This window comes from Pantherophis guttatus, chromosome 1 (genome assembly GCF_059756535.1).
Source record: "Pantherophis guttatus breed Tessera chromosome 1, ASM5975653v1, whole genome shotgun sequence".
In the NCBI taxonomy this organism is placed as follows: Eukaryota; Metazoa; Chordata; class Lepidosauria; order Squamata; family Colubridae; genus Pantherophis; species Pantherophis guttatus.
Window position 1 is genome coordinate 245,827,753 of NC_142063.1, and position 17,616 is coordinate 245,845,368.

The 17,616-nt window shown below is 41.5% G+C and overlaps 1 protein-coding gene across 2 annotated transcripts in view; it reads left to right on the plus strand.

Moving 5' to 3' along the window:
* Nucleotides 1–17,616, plus strand: part of NR2E1 (nuclear receptor subfamily 2 group E member 1) — a 34,898-nt gene that overhangs the window by 15,289 nt on the left and 1,993 nt on the right. Inside the window, exons 3-9 of one of the 2 annotated variants that reach the window (XM_034409116.3) lie at nucleotides 4,400–4,487; nucleotides 7,447–7,682; nucleotides 10,588–10,734; nucleotides 12,764–12,817; nucleotides 15,827–15,923; nucleotides 16,307–16,456; nucleotides 17,297–17,402. In XM_034409116.3, coding sequence (XP_034265007.1) covers nucleotides 4,400–4,487; nucleotides 7,447–7,682; nucleotides 10,588–10,734; nucleotides 12,764–12,817; nucleotides 15,827–15,923; nucleotides 16,307–16,456; nucleotides 17,297–17,402 — 878 coding nt within the window. The remainder of the gene's footprint in view (nucleotides 1–4,399; nucleotides 4,488–7,446; nucleotides 7,683–10,587; nucleotides 10,735–12,763; nucleotides 12,818–15,826; nucleotides 15,924–16,306; nucleotides 16,457–17,296; nucleotides 17,403–17,616) is intronic. The other variant, XM_034409119.3, reaches the window with a different exon arrangement.

Below are 17,616 nucleotides of genomic sequence, written 5' to 3' on the forward strand. Positions count from 1 at the left end.
ACCAGTATTTTTTTTAAAAAAATAAATAAATAAATACAGAGGACTCAAAAAGAGCTTTGATTCTATGGGTTATAATATTTATATTAAAAATGTTAAATGACGTATTTACTTCCACTACAGCTTCTTACCATTATTTGGTAGGTTTTAATGTATTATTTTTCAACATAGGTTGGCAATTTTTTTTAATTTTTTGGGGGGGGATCCCTGAGAAGGTCTTGGGGGATGATTGCTCTAGATCAAGACTGCAGTTATGTCTCCTCTCACAGGAGACATATCGAGACATTTCCCATTAGCCCCGACCAGCACAGTCTGGGGTCAGGGGAGGCCAGTGTCTCCATTCCCCTTGAAGGCCAACTTTCTCCCAACAAGGCGCTCCTCCAACCTGTTGTTAGGTGACACAGATCTCATCATCGTCATCTTCTCCATCACCAGGGTGCCCCCCCTCCCCGGGTTGCAAAAGGGGGCGGCTGCTCACCGCACCTTCCAGGCCAGCGCGCGATCCCCCAGGCAAGTTGGCCGGGTGACTTCGCTCTTCCCTTTGGAGCCCAGGAGCCGCGGTCGTTTTTAACTTCCGAGCCACGGTGCGCAGGCGCAGGACTCCAGGTCCCCAGGGCTTCAGTTCTTCCGAGAGCCGCCGGCGAGTCCTCCTTCCCCGCTGCCGTCGAGGGCAAGGCGAGCATCTTTGCAGGCACGGGAAAGCCCCCTTCCCCCCTTCGGTGAGCAGGGCGTGGCCCCTGGGCGGATCTCCACGGGCTCTTCAGAATGCAGTCTCGGGGGTTGCCCGCCCGTCTGAAAGGGAGCAAATAGAAGACTCCACTCCGAAATAGACGGGGTTTAACCATTGCTCGGTTGCCCGATCGCTCTTTTGGCAGCTGTAGGTGTGCTTGTGTGGGGAAGGGGCGGGGGGCAGGGAGAGAGGGAAGCGGCTTGTTAAAAGAAACGGGCTCTACCTTTAGACAGGATTCACATCTAAGCTCTGATTTCTTGAAGCACGATTTGGCTAAAGCCATCAGCCTGCTGGATACACCCAGCGAGCTAAGCCAGAATCCAGACCAAGCCTTATAGAATACAATTAGAATAGAGTAGAGTAGAGTAGAGTAGAGTAGAGTAGAGTAGAGTAGAGTAGAGTAGAGTAGAGTAGAGTAGAGTAGAGTAGAGTAGAGTAGAGTAGAGTAGAATAGAATAGAATAGAATAGAATAGAATAGAATAGAATAGAATAGAATAGAATAACAGAGTTGGAAGGGACCTTGGAGGTCTTCTAGTCCAACCCCCTGCTTAGGCAGGAAACCCTACACCACTTCAGACAAATGATTTTATTTATTTATTGGTTCGATTTATATGCCGCCCTTTTCCGGAGACTCAGGGCGGCTTACAATGCGTTAAGCAACAGCCTTCCTACTTTTGTATGTACCTGCTTAGTAGGGCTTTCGCCCCGCCCCCCCAAAGCGGTGTTCTATTTTATACCATAAGTCAGCTTATTGCCCCCCACAAACCGGGTCCTCATTTTGCCTACCTCGAAAAGATGGAAGGCTGAGTCAACCTTGAGCCTGGTGAGATTTGAACTTGCAGTAATTGCAGGCAGCTGGTGCTACTTAACAGTGCTTTAGTCTGCTGTGTCACTAAGGCTCTTGTGATTAATGTTTTCTTTAAAACTTCCAGTGTTGGAGCATTCACAACTTCTGGAGGCAAGTTGTTCCACTGATTGATTGTTCTAACTGCCTTGAGGTGTCTCCATGCCCTTTCCCTCTTCCAGAAAAGGAGTGGGGGGGGGGCTTTTGCAGCCAGCTGCCCCAGGCTCCCCTTTCGCCCTTCTGCTGCTGATGCCCCGTTACTAGTGGCTGCTAGAAGGCAGAGCCGAGCAGCAAAAGCCAAGAGCCCCGCCGCCTCCGCCGCGCTTCGATCGCCCTTCAAATGGGAGCGAAGCCCACCGGTCCGGCTCTGCTCTGAAACGCTCATTTCGGGGGAGGCTTATTCCGAGGGCAGCGGAGGGAGGACTTTTCGGCCACTCTCCAGGATCGAACCCTCCAGGCGCCAGTCTCTGGGTCACCCGATGACCTACACGCCGATGTCAGGTCTGCTCAGCGCAGCGAGCCTCGGAGCTTGACCGTCTGTCCCACGAAGTTAAGTTGCGGTTAGGCTCAGAGCGGGTCTCCTGACCCCGGAGGCTGCTCCTCCTTTCTCCAAGGTGGAAACGAGGCTGATCCGCAAGCAGATTCTCGATGATGTGCAGCAGAGGGAGTTCGCCTTTGGTCTTCTCCTGGGGAGCGTCCTTTCCCCAAATCAGTCCCACCTCACCCCAGGGGTGAAATCCAGCAGGTTCTGACAGGTTCTGGAGAACCGGTAGCGGAAATTTTGAGCAGTTTGGAGAACTGGCAAATACCACCTCTGCCTGGCCCCAGAGTGGGGAGGGAATGGAGATTTTGCAGTAACCTTCCCCTGGAGTGGGAGGGAATGGAGATTTTGCAGTATCCTTCCCCTGGAGTGAGGTAGGAATGGAGATTTTGCAGTATCCTTCCCCTGGAGTGGAAGGGAATGGAGATTTTGCAGTATCCTTCCCCTGGAGTGGGGTGGGAATGGAGATTTTGCAGTATCCTTCCTCTGGAATGGGGTGGGAATGGAGATTTTGCAGTATCCTTCCCCTGGAGTGGGGTGGGAATGGAGATTTTGCAGTAACCTTCCCCTGGAGTGGGAGGGAATGGAGATTTTGCAGTATCCTTCCCCTGGAGTGGGGTGGGAATGGAGATTTTGCAGTATCCTTCCCCTGCCATGCCCACCAAGCCATGCCCACAAGCCACACCCACAGAACCGGTAGTAAAATAAATTGGATTTCACCACTGCCCCCCCTCCCCCCCCCGCGGCTTTGACGCGCTTCCCACAAAGTTGTCCTCCGGTGTTTAGACATGAACAGACTAGAAGGGAAAGAGGCATGAAACTAGAAGTGTATGCATGTACAGGTAGTTCTTGACCTACAACAGTTCACTTAGTGACCGCTCGAAGTTACAACGGCACTGAAAAAAAGTGACTTCTGACCATGTTCTAGACTTAAAATCGTTACATCCCTGTGGTCAGGTGCTTTACATTTGGATGCTTGACAACTGACTCTCATTTTGCAGTATCACTGGGTCATGTGATCCCCTTTTGCAACCTTAATGGGTTAAAGCAAAGTTAATGGGGCAACCATGTTAACTTAACTGGGTTACTAATTTAACAACTGTAGTGATTCCCTTAACAAATGTGACAAGAAAAGCTGTAAAATGGAGCAAAACTCACTTAACAATTTTTTGACTTAGCAACATAAATTTTGGGTTCCATTGTGGTCATAAGTCAAAGACTTCCTGTAGTCCTACATCAGGGGATAGGTTTCTGTTACCTTAATTTTGAATTTTAATCTACCCTCTCAACATAATCTCAATTTTTCTTCTTGGCTCCATCCCAGCTGCTTTGCATCCAGAATGCATGGGGCCTATAATCAGTGTGTCTCACTGTCCATTATAGAGCTAGATCTTCCAGCCAGTTCTATGGACAGCTAACCCAATACATTCAGTAGGTGATTGCTTCACCATAATTGGGTTTTGCTTGGATATAAATGCATTTCTACCTGACAAAGTGTAGACTCCTTGTTACTAACCAATGAGATATTGACTGGCTGGAGAAATAGTGAGGCACCCGCTCAGTCCAGGAGGCCTGAGCAGGCCTCCACACAAACAAAGACAACTCTGTCAGCAGCCTGATATAGTTCTGCAATTTATGCTTCCCATAAAAAAAAAAATCCAAGGAGGAAAGTCTTATGGAGACATAAGAAACTGGGAGGAAGACAAGGGTGGGGAGATGATGAGAATGTTCCATTTCAGACTGATGGGTTAGTAGAGTAAGAACATCACAGTCCTCTGATGAAAAGGAGATTTTTTCAGGAGGGTTGGAAGGGAGCTGTCTTGGGTGCTGAAAGAAGCTCATTGTCTACCTAGTATCCTGTCGACACTTGTCAGTACTGTTATGAAATACAAAAAATTAAATTATGATGTTTCTGAGATGCACCAGATTGGAAAAAGCTGGTCCATAGAGCTTCTTCTACTACTTGCCTTCTGATATGCTAGTTATACCTATTAACATATATTGTCCAAGCTGATTGTTCATAATGGGAATTGTAGCTAACAAATCTAAAGGACACCAGATTGGGGAATAATGTGTGTGTGGTTCCATTTTTTTTTTCTTAGGGGATTTCCATTTGTGGAAAGCACCACTTTCCTTTTTCTGGGGTAATCTAAAATGAAGCTCTATTCTGGATAATACATATATTTGTGTGTATTGAGATATATTATCAAGCACCTTCCTATTCTATAAGTTGATTGTTGAGATTCACTTTTGTCCCTCCCTTTCACTTAAATATCTGTGTTTTAGGGAGGCTGTCCAGTGGACAAGACACATAGGAACCAATGCAGAGCATGTCGGCTGAAGAAATGCTTGGAAGTCAACATGAATAAAGATGGTATTTTTGCATCCTTTCACATTCTTTCCTGCGCCCCAATCATTGCTCAGATCATTTGCTCTGCTTTTAGCATTCCTTGTCTCTGTGTCTTTTTATAAGCAACAACGGTAGTTTGTTTCCTAATCTATTTAGTCTATTTTGAGACATTTGGCTTAATAATAGCTTTTCACAGTGGTTTCCATTCAAACCTAGTGTTTACATATTAGATTGCCTATTTAGACTGAAATACTAACAGATAGTGAACTCAGTAGGATTTATTTTAAATCATAGGATTCCACAAAAAAGTAAATGCGAGGAATATCAAAGTAATGTAGCAAGATCATATAGTAAGAGATGGGGAGGACAGGGATTTTCCTGACTTGCCCACTGCCATTGTCTGAATGCTATTAATCAGTTATCAACTTTGCAACTTCGTCTTCTCCCCACTCCATTCCACCCTATTGTTCTAGTGAGGGCCTTCCACAACACATTCTCAGAATTTTAGGTAATCAGTAGGAAACAAATACGGTTTCTTCCTCTTTAAGAATTTGATTTCTTTATGGTTCTCCATGACTTTTGAAGGACAGATTGAGCATATAGATAATGCAGCAGCCCAGTGGTGAAATATAAAATTTGTTACTACTGGTTCTGTGGGTGTGGCTTGATGGGGGGGGTAATGTGACTGAGTGGGTGTGGCCAACTTTTAAAAAAAAACTTTTAAAAGCATTTGTAGAAAAAATGCTTTTAAAAGTAAAAATAAAGCCTCTGATGATTGCGCAGCTCAGCTGGGCATGGGGGGGGGGCGGCAGAGATTTCTGCTACCGGTTTTCCGAACCACCCACCCCCATCGCTACCGGATCGAGCGATCCGGTCAAACCGGGAGCATTTCACCCCTGCAGCAGCCTCATCATTGCTGTTCGTGCCACATACAACCCAACTAGTTCCCATAGGAGGAACAAGTGCTGCTTTCCTTCTCTGCCTTCTCTGCCTTCTCTTTGTGTATTTCTGTTGTGCTATTACACTCTGTCAAGCTTCAGGAACTTCAGTCCCATCCTACCACCTCCAAAGAATTTAATTCCCATTTATTTTTATGTTGTCCCCACAAATAATTCATTCAGTCATTCATTCATTTATTGCCTCAAACCATTTACAATTCTGGCATAGTAGAGCAAAGGGTAAACAGAAAGTAGGTGCAGATTTACTACAAGATAAATTGCAAAATTAATTTTATTTTTTTTGCATCCATTCATTCAATTTCTATGGCATAAATAGGGAACAAATCCAGTACATTGAAAAAAATGAATTGAAATCCCAAACACCTAAATAATATCATCAAAAGCAATATTTGATTGTTTACGCTTCTACACATTACTTTTATTGCCACAGCATCTATGTATATTAAAAGTACTTTTCATTTCCAAAAACATGGTGCTTCAAAACTAGATTCCCTTTTTTATGATCATCTCCAACAACCCATTATACAAATACATCCCCCAATCTTGTTATTTTTTAAAACATTTTTTAATGTTAATCCAAATAGGAGATTCCCTACTGCTCCTGTCAGGCTTATAATAAATCAAATTTATTTCTTGTACTATTTTCCAATTGTTATCTACCGTATTTTCCATTTCTCTTCAGACCACTGAGATTTCTTAATTTGTGCATTATTTAGTCTTGTAGGCAGCACAGAGTTATCTGAATATTCTGTATTCTATCCACTGAATATCTGAATTACTCCTCAGATATAATCATGTGCAGTTATCACTGAAGATTTAACTACTTAGTTAACACAATCTGTAAAATTCAGTTCATTGTGACCAGTCTGAAGCGAGTTCTTTGTCTGTGGTACAGACAGTCTTATCTCATAATCTCTCTTCTATCTGTCCCTTTCTTCCCCTGAGATCAGGGGTGAAATCCAGCAGGTTCTGACAGGTTCTGGAGAACCGGTAGCGGAAATTTTGAGTAGTTCGGAGAACCGGCCGGTACGCTCCCATAGAGAGGGGCTCCTCCGGGTGCCGTCAGCCAAACAATGCCGACTGGCGGCTCCCAGGGGGAGAGCCTTCTCTGTGGGGGCACCTACTATCTGGAACGAGCTCCCCCCAGAGATACGGAGGATCCCGGATCTGCGCACCTTCCGCCACGCCTTAAAGACCTTATTATTTCACCAGGCCGGCCTGGCCTAATTTTCCCCCTCTTTTATAAAAGATTTTTAAAATTTTAAATATTTTTTAGTATTTATATATTCAATTTTAAATTGGTTTTAAAAGTTTGGGGTTTTAAATTTGTCGGGGCCAAAATTATTTAATTTGATTTTATTCTATTTTTTAAATTTTGTATTGTATGTGTTTTTATTGTTTGGCTGTGCACCGCCCTGAGTCCTTCGGGAGTAGGGCGGTATAGAAATCTAATAAATAATAATAATAATAATAATAATAACCGGCAAATACCACCTCTGGCTGGCCCCAGAGTGCGATGGGAATGGAGCGTTTGCAATATCCTTCCCCAAGGAGTGGAGAGGGAATGGGGATTTTGCAGTATTTTCCCCCTGGAGTGGGGTGGGAATGGAGATTTTGCAGTATCCTTCTCCTGCCACATCCACCAAGTCACACCACGCCCGCCAAGCCACGCCCACAGAATCAGTAGTAAAAAAAATGGGATTTCACCACTGCCTGAGATTAATAAATATTCCTCCCTGCTCTTCTTTAGGTCCCCTCACTAACTAAATTAAGGTCCTCCTTATAGCATGTGTTAACAATTTTGTTGCTAATGCTTTCACTCTCAAACAGGCTTTTTCTAAACATTTCACGATATTTCAACAGGTTAGCAAATTATCAACTGGTCTTCGTAGATGAAAGGCAAAAGTCAGTGTTAAACTTGTTTTTTCACAGACATGATTAAACTTAAAGGCATGTGTATACCGCAGCAAATTAACTAAAAATGGTTATGCCCTCTCCTAATCTTCTCCTTCTCATTTGTCCAGCTGTTCAACATGAAAGGGGACCAAGAACTTCTACCATCAGGAAACAAGTAGCTCTGTATTTCAGAGGGCACAAACAAGATAATGGAAGCACACCACACTTCTCCTCCGCAGCTCTACCTGCTCCAGCTTTCTTCACTGCAGTCACACAGCTGGAACCTCATAATCTAGAACTAGCCACAGTTTCTACAGCATCTGAAAGGCAGAATCTAGTTGGCTTAGCTCAGCCGACTCCAAAGGTTTGCTCCTTTATTCTACTTTATTATGGGAGGAAATGCAACATTGTCCCAACAAACTCCAGACCAAAACAAAAGCAAGCCCTGCCTTCTTGACAAAGACTTAAAATATTCTTCCATATTTTGTCTTTGTGCAGTGGCGGTTGCTTTTCTCTGGGCTCTAGTGTCCTGACTCATCTGAATAAACAACAAGTGTTTATTTATTTATTTAAATTTATCCTGCCCAATTCCAAATGATTCTGGTGGTTCAAGGTATATTTATTTATTTATTTATTTATTTATTTATTTATTTATTTATTTAATTATTTAATTATTTAATTATTTAATTATTTAATTATTTAATTATTTAATTATTTAATTATTTAATTATTTAATTAATTAATTGAATTTGTATACCGCCCTACTCCCGAAGGACTCAGGGCGGTGAACAGCCATAGAATAAAACATATAAATACAAAATTTAAAATAGACTAAAACGAATTAAATAATTTGGCTGAACAAATTTAAAACCCCAATAATTTAAAACCAAATTTAAAATTTCCATTTAAAAAGGGGAAAGACTTAAGTCAGGCCGGCTTGATGAAATAGGAAAGTCTTGAGTGCGCGACGGAAGGTACGCAGATCCGGGATCCTCTGTATCTCCGGGGGGAGCTCGTTCCAGATAGTAGGTGCCCCCACAGAGAAGGCTCTCCCCCTGGGGGCCGCCAGTCGACATTGTTTGGCCGACGGCACCCGGAGGAGCCAAAACAACCAACTAACCAGAAGCTCCCTAGCTGTCAAAGAAATATTACTGTGTAAAAGCTTGGGGTTAAGGAAGAGCACAGAAATTCATTCCACCGTGTCTTGTATTGGTTACTCTCTAGTACAGGGGTCAGCAACCCATGGCTCTGGAGCCACATGTGGCTCTTTCATCCCTCTGCTGTGGCTCCCTGTTGCTCAAAATATGCGTCACAACTGCCAATCTGTGACACCCATGGACCCGCAATTTATTAAGCTTTTCAACCCCCGGTAGGCCAATCATGGATAAATCCAAGAAAATAAAAGTTTTAGAAGAAAACAGAATCTTTAATTCAACTGTATACGCTAGTTTTGTGGCCGCTCAGGAAATAGTCAAGCACGGGAAGAGTTTTGTGGCTCCCAGTGTTTTCTTTTCTGTGGGAAACGGGTCCAAATGGCTCCCTGAGTGTTTAAGGTTGCTGACCCCTGCTCTAGTAAATCTATTTAATATTGAGTTTAAATTACCAGTAAATTGTATTTTGAATACCAAATGTTAGACGTAACTGTGATGATTGACTTATCGATATATATTGCTTACTATATGTGGATAAATTAATAATGGCTAGTCTATTATTCTGCATGTTGGCTGTTTGCTAAGAAAAGCAGCCCTCTTAAATGCTTAGCACTATGCTGATACAAGTGGTCCCAAGTGATTGTTTAGGGATCACCATAGGGTGGTGCTTAAGTGAGTTGCCACTCTACCTCTTCTGACATGTTTGGTTGAGGCAGGAACAGAATGGAACAGAAAAGGAGGATTATGAAGATCCAATTATAACCAAACCTAATGAACTTGGTGTTATCCTGTGCAGTTCTGTTATTTATAAGTGTCTGTCATTTAATGCAAAGATAATCAACTTTCTGGTGGCTTAACTTTTTGTAAGTTAAAAAAATCTTGGGCTTTATAGTGAAGGGATGTGACTAGTGATGTGATAATGCTGGAATGGGCAGGGCCAAGAGTTTTGCTCCTCTTTTTTTACATTTGGGGGAATGGGGGCCTTGTAAAGAGCAAAATGTGTACTACTGTATAACTCTTAAAAGGTAAAGGTAAAGGTTCCCCTCACACATATGTGCTAGTCAGCTCCAACTCTAGGGGGCGGTGCTCATCTCCGTTTCAAAGCCAAAGAGCCAGCGCTGTCCGAAGACGTCTCCGTGGTCATGTGGCCGGCATGACTAAATGCCAAAGGCGCATGGAACGCTGTTACCTTCCCACCAAAGGTGGTCCCTATTTTTCTACTTGCATTTTTTACGTGCTTTCGAACTGCGAGGTTGGCAGAAGCTGGGACAAGTAACGGGAGCTCACCCTGTTATGCGGCACTAGGGATTCAAACCGCTGAACTGCCGACCTTTCGATCGACAAGCTCAGCGTCTTAAGCCACTGGGCCACCATGTCCCTTAATAAGTCTTATAACTTTTAGAGACTTAAATTACCCATTTTGCTCATTTTGCTCCTTAACTCTCCTCAAAAATGAAAAAAGTGAGATAACACATTTTCCTACTCTGTTTCTCTAAAGTAAACTCGCTCAACCTGAGCTGGATTTCTGGTTACTACACAGATACACTCATGTTGTTTTCTTGGCAACCAGCCAGAAATAGTTTGCCGTTACCTCTGCAAAGTTTCAAACTTCCCCGTCAAATTTACAGCACTTGGATTTCAGCGCTGACTTTAACTCCAAACTTATTTCGCTTTTTTTTTTTAATTGCTAAGGATGACTAGGTAGCCCATAGTGTTACATATTTGTGCATATCTGGCTTCTCTCTGTGTCTGTGTACATGTACCAAAATGCACCACTCTATGTACTGCATGTGAATGTGCACGGGCATAAGCTGTCTGCAAGAAACACAACCCAGCATCAACTTCTAGCCTGTATTTTTTTTTCCCTGGGAAAGAATGACCATTTAAGGTACAAACTGTACAGTCTCCTTATCTATATTCACAGTAGACAGAGAGTAAATTCAGACAAAAGATAGAAATACTAGCTCGTGGTTGGTCACCAAACCTCTCCTTTCATTTTTCTTCTGTCTGTTTAGACTTGATCTCTCTCTGAGAAATAGATTAAATAACTAAGAAATATATTTGTTTAAATTGTGTGCTACTTTGCCAACCATCACATTTTTAAAACATTATTACTAGTATCCCCATGAAGTCAGCGGCACTCCCATGTATCTGTATGAAGTGGCCACGGAATCCGTCTGTGAGTCTGCAGCAAGGCTTCTCTTCATGAGCATCAAATGGGCCAAGAGTGTCCCGGCCTTTTCTACTCTCTCCTTACAAGATCAGGTAAACCTTACACAGGGTGGTGAGGAAGCGGTATCACTGTGTGTGTGTGTGTTGCTTTTCTTACTCATCCTTCAAGGTTGATTTACTTCTTGGGATCACTGGTGCTCTATTCACCAAATAAAGAGACTTGTGTGGTTTATTCCTCATCTTTTCCTTTTTGCCAGCGCACAGATTTTTAAAAAAAAAGAATTAATGATAAAATAGATAATAAAAATCATTGGACAGCCAAAAGGTGATGCGTCTCATAAATTGAATTCAGTGTTTCATAAACACTGAAAAGGTAGGCGTTAAATGCAAAGAGAGAGGAAGGAACTCACTGCGCTTGTTCTGAAGGGTGAGAAATGTTTGCGAGGGTTTGGGGCGGGCAGAGAATAGAGTTTTGTGTATGTGTGTGAGGCGAGGGAAAGGTAGCCAGTTGCCTCTGGCATGGAGCCTTGCAAATGCTGCCATGTACAGCCAGTATAGGGGGAAGAGTAGCATGAGTCAGAAACGGGTGGCTGAATGCATTTGAGGAGGGGCGGGCTTGTTCCCCGTAGTCTGTGAAACCTAGTCTGAAAAACTTGCTTGAGATCAGTTTCTTTCTTCCATAGCAAAGAGCCTGGCTCGCCTGCTTGAAATATCTGGCATAGTGCAACAAGATTCCCTTTGCAGAGAGCCAGCTCACTGTGTAGCACCCCATGAAGGTGATTGACTGAGAGCTGTTGGCCACAGACTTGTGTTGCAATAGAAAATCCGGCTGGATGCTATGTGGCTATTATTTTTAAATTTATTTTAAAGGATACAGAATAGGTTAGATTAGAACAATAAATATATGGATTGCATATATATTTTTGAAAGGCTTCAAGGGCAAATTCTGGCAAGTGGATTTTTAGGAAGAAGGAAAGAACAAGGAATTTTTAAAGCACCGTTAACCAAAAAATCCACTCCAGGGAGCAGATTGAGACTTGGGCAGTGGCCCCCAGCAGTGGATAATGGATAGGAGAACAGCAGTTCTCTTTTGGGAAATCCTCCCCTCCTCCCCCATACCACAATTTCTCTAAATTGGAGAACAGAACAGCCTGCTTGCATTTCTTGTTCCACTTCTTCTTTTCCTCCCAGTTTAGTTTCTCTACTCGAGTGCAATGACTCACAAAGTGGGCAACCACATTTGAGCTTGATCCCAGCTTACATCATTTTGATTGGATCCAGAGTTCAATGGGGGCATTCCCAAATTGAATTGTATCTGCTTCTGAACGGGTGACCAATAGCACTTAATTCTTATTAAGATTATGTCCTGTCTCCCACTGATTGCAACCAAAAATGTAGGCAAGGGCAACTTTCTGCGGGTCTGATAATCTAATGAGTTTGGTTAAGTTAACTCTGTTTCTAAAAAGTGGAAGGTGTTTTTCTCTCTTGATCTTTTTAAATAATCACATTGAATTTGAGCTGGTTTAAGTGATAGCTATTTACTATGAATAATAACTGTTATGCATAATAAGTATTGTGAGCTTTAATCAGCAACTGCTGGTATCTTTGTGGATTTCTGCTTTCTTAAGGGTATAGTACAGATAACTTATTAAATTAGCTCCCACCCTCCCATGCTTCTGTACGCCTCCTTTTATAACATAACATTTACATGGATGATTTCTGTTAGATGTAGGATGCCTAAACTGAAAATTCAGAAAATTCAACCCTATGTCTTCATTGTGTATTTTTAATGCAAATAAGGGGAAATTATTAGTTTAATGAAAATAATCATATGAATGGTACTTTAATAACATGACATTTACATGGATGATTTCTGTTAGATGTAGGATGCCTAAACTGAAAATTCAGAAAATTCAACCCTATGTCTTCATTGTGTATTTTTAATGCAAATAAGGGGAAATTATTAGTTTAATGAAAATAATCATATGAATGGTACTTTAATAAATTGCATTATATTTCAATTCTCCCTCCCTGGCCCATTTATTCTCTGCAGTGACACTCCCAGCATATTATTGAAAGGCCTAGTATGTGGATGTGATTTTATTTGCTTCCTTATTATTAGGCTATCAAACCTGGGCTGCAAATATCAGAACAATCAGTAGATGGCAGCACAGAGGTAAGAGTTTTATGTATCACTTTGCTGCCATCTGGTGGCTGTTCAGGTTGTTGTAGCACAAATATGCTAGTCCAGTAGTTAATCTTTCTTCCATCTGGACCTCTCCAGATGTATCGCTATCTAAAATATCCCAGTTTTAAAGATAGTTTTTGAAATCCAAATAGGTGGACAGTACCAGAACGTCTTCCAATGTAATTTTTCCACTGAGAAATACCTGTGTATTGGCATGTCCATGTTAGGGAGATGGGGGAATTTAAGAGAAATGAGAGTCCCATCAATATACTAGGAATGGCTTACTGCAGATTAAACTTATCACTGAACAGATCTCTTTGAAATAGGCCTATTATCCATGTCAGGAATCAGATTATCCTGTCATTTTAAATGAACTGGCTGCATATTTAGCACTCAAAATTAAAGGCGAATTTCATGAGTTGTTACGTGAAATTAATCCACCCTTTTAAAGCCCAAGGATTTCATTAACTGCACCATTATCCCCTCTAGGTTTTGAGACCAGACTGTGAGATGCAAAGTTTCAGCTTACTCCAAATTGAGAATTACAGCCTGCAATTGGAACATTTTTTTCTTCTATTGTTCTCCCACTTCTCTTAAATGCAGATTCTTGTTTCAATAATTATAGACAATAATGAGGGAGACAGAAAGAGTGACAGAGTTACTCTTCTGCTGTTACTAGTCGGCTGTTTGAAGCTCAAGCTTCTGCATCTACACTAGGGTGCAAATTTATTGAGTTTAATTGGAGTTATAACTGTACAGCTATGCTTATGAGAATAACATTACAATTGCTAGAAGTATACGTAGAAAGGGAAATATTTACAAGGCGACCACTATAGCATCTTGGCCTGTGTTGGAGGGGGACAAACTCTTCTTGAACAGCAAAACAGGGCCTGGTGGTTCAGCAGACTAAAAGCATTGTGATTAACACCAGCTGTCTGCAATTACTGTAAGTTTGAATCTCAGCAGGCTCAAGGTTGACTCAGCCTTCCATCCTTTCTAAGGTAGGTAAAATGAGGACCCATTTTGTGGGGGTAATAAGCTGACTTTGTATAAATATACAAAAGTATGAAGGCTATTGCTTAACGCATTGTAAGCCGCCCTGAGTCTCCGGAGAAGGGCGGCATATAAATCAAATTAAAAAAAAAAAATTGCCGCAAATTAAAAGTCAAGCACAAAGGCAACAATCCACCTCTGAGTTCCACAAAAGAAGCACGTCCCATCTTTTGGAGCTTGAGGACCACACTTTAATGTTTTTGTGAAGAGCAACAACTGCTATGAAAAAGGAAATATAAAGCGACTGAGGCCACATTATATATACAAACAAGCACAGGATTTGGTGGCATGGGATATTTTAAAAACATGTTTGCTCCTCCCAAAAGATGCAAAATTAATATTCAAGTGGTGGAATTAAATGAGAGTTCTGGAGGCCCTAAAAAGAAGGCCTGGATAGAAATGGGCATACCTTTGCTGTAATCAGACAACAGAAATGGTAGAAGTTAAAGGATAACCATCAAACCATCAAAAAGCTTTCGAGCTCTGGTTTTTTCCTGCCTTTTTAGCTAAGTCTGCTAAAAAAGATCTGTCTATGAGATAGGGATAAGAACTGAGGGGCTGGAGTTGGGAAGAAGACCTATTCTGTTGATTGGACAACAGTCACAAACATAATAAGGGCTGCTAGACCTGTTGACTTCATAGGAGACAATTGCTGTGAAAAACAGGGCAAAAGGAAATTCCTAGATGAAACAGCCCATCAAAGACCAAGAGGCTGCACTTGCTTAGTATGCTAAACCATAAACTTTCCAATTGCATTATAGTCTAAGAGTCCATACAAACCTAACCTGTGCAGTTAATTTACTATGCTGCGTTAACTTAAAAATTGTAGAGTAAACCATGACTCAGTTACCCATAAAGGCATCATGAGAACGTAGAATGTTCAGGTTTTCTACTCTTCCTAACCCATTAGGGATTTTGGACAGCATCGTGTCAGATGAGTTTATTTTTTAAAAAACCATTTCATCCAGCTTTTCAATGATCTGATAGTTAAATGACATAATTATTCATGGAAGTTTCCAAGGCAACGTGTTATTCAGTGGGGAGGAGCAGCATTAGGATGCATTGACCCTGATACTTAGATAGATGATAGATAGATAGATAGATAGATAGATAGATAGATAGATAGATAGATAGATATTGAGAGGGGGAGGGGGGAGGGGGGAGGGAGAGAGAGATCTCCCCCCCCCTTTCAACCTTTTCTTAAGTTATGTTTGGGAAATATGTCCAGTGTTTCCAGTGAGTATAGCCAATGGGCAAACTGGGTACTGTGGGGGTTTTCCTTCGATTTACAGTTAGAATTAGCTTTCTCCAATTTGGACTGAAGAAAGCAGTGGTAATCCATCATCCAGGAGCAACCTGTCCTGTACAGAGGGAAGGATGCTACTGCCCAAAGAGAAGTTCCCCTACTGAAGCCAGCAATATTTGTATAGTAGTAATTTGCTTAGCCAATTTGGTCAATTTCACAAGAAAGCTGGATTGCAAAAGCAGAGATAATTGACTGAAGTTAACTCAGCTTCAAGAATACAAATCATGCTCTGTTCTATTCGGCTCTAACGTATTATTAATGGCTGAAAAAGAAAGACGCCTGGATGGGTGACTGCAACTTTAGACAAAGCCTGGAAGATATTGGCCAGTTGTTTAAGGGTGAAGTCCTGACATGTGCTGTTTTTACACAGTACCTCCATGGGAAGTGATACCTTCATCCCATCATGCCAACAAACACAGTTTCATAATCTGGGGATCTGCTAATATTTCTGAATGCTAACAGACTCGTCTTCCTCAAAACGATAAAAGAATAATTCAAACTGGGGTGGGGTGGGGAAAGAGTAAGTATGGGCATTTTAAAGACATTTTTTTTTCAAACAGCAGAAATTTACATGTTGAAATTGTTTACCAATCTATAAATTATACACCATGTTATATCGTACCTCTATTATATGACAGCTGATGCTTTTGGAAGATGCTTGGAGAGAACTGTTTGTTCTAGGAATAGCACAATGGGCCATTCCAGTTGATGCTAACACTCTACTGGCTGTATCGGGTAAGAATTGCACAATTTAATGACTTTGTTATAGAAATTACCATAAAAATACATTATTGAAAACAAGACAACATGTAAAGAATACCAAATCCGTTCCAAACAATAGAGTATACCTGTCATTTATAAATCTATATTTAAATGCAAATAATGTTGTTTTGTTGCATTCATGACTGCTTGCATTGTCATTTAAATGCAAATTACTGTGTTTGTTATCATCCAAGAAAAGATTTTGTACTAACTTTCCGACAATATCGTCAGTTTTGTGTCGAAGCAGATCTGAGAAAGTAACAATAGCATGGCTATTGATACTTCTAAAAAAAAAATTAATCTATCAAAGTACTTAAAATGACTTATTAGTGTATTCATTTCACACATTTTTCCAGGCATGAATGGTGACAACACAGATTCTCAAAAGCTGAATAAGATTATCTCAGAAATACAAGCATTGCAGGAGGTGGTGGCTCGATTTAGACAGCTTCGGTTAGATGCCACAGAATTTGCCTGCCTCAAATGTATTGTCACTTTCAAAGCAGGTAAGAAGAATATAAAAAACGACTTACTAGCATGCATCAAGCCGCTGTGCCCTGTAGCATGGTGACCTCCCTCCAATTTTAAATTGCAGAACATTTTGAATTATCGTGCTGCAAAAGCAAATAGATATTTTTCCCCCAATTTAGGCAGCAAAGAGATTCCAATGTGAAAAATGTGCCCATCTTTGCTAGTTTAGCTTAGTTTAGTTTAACTTTTCGTTTCAACCTGGTTGCTCTTTTACGGAAGTAATTACAGGTATTGAAGAAATTAGCATATTAATATCAGTTCCTGTTTATATTAACAGGAAAGTTATATCCAAGTCAACACCTTGGCATTAAAAGTAATCAAGTAATCCTGTGGAGGGGTACAGCAAGCAATAAAGGAAATGAGAAACTTGCAATCTGTGATGTATTGAAAAATCCTGTTTCTTTACAGCCCATTGATAACCCCATGGCTGCCTGCTTCACATAAGCGTGTGTACACAGATAATGCAGAAACCGCTCAAGCTCAGCTAAAGTCAGAGCTTCAGAATCTCGCAGTATCAAGTTTACCATCTGTTTGGCTGGTGTTTCAAAACTGGAATTTTGCAAACAAGCTGTAGCACTTTCTTAAAGTTACATGAAAATAAATAGAATTGCTTCTTAAAACATTGTTGCTCCCAGTTTTCCAGGCGAGTTGTCCTGCCGGTGCCCTCAAACCTAGATAGCTGGCTCCATTAATTTAGCGCTATTATGAAATTGCTAGCTAATGAAGTGCAGCCATGCTGCCAAGATTGACTTGATTGTCCTGGTAATGTGCGAAGAGCGGTTACCTCACTGACTAAGTGGACTGTCTGCTTGCAGTACCTACACACAGCGGTTCTGAACTGAGAAGTTTCAGGAATGCTGCCGCCATTGCAGCTCTTCAAGATGAAGCTCAGCTCACCCTGAACAGCTACATTCACACGAGGTAAGGATACCCTAGTCCTACCTTTGTAAGAAATAAATGCACCCTGGTTGTAGAGGTTGAGGAGCCTTGTAAGAAGGAAGGGGGACTCAAAAGGAAGAAGCACCCTAGGAAAGCAGGTTGCATTGTTTTGGCCCTTAGGAGGCTTCTTAAACGCTTCCAAGTGAGCTGCTTCTGCCAATTGGCTTTGATTCGGGAAAGAGACTTCGCTTTAGTT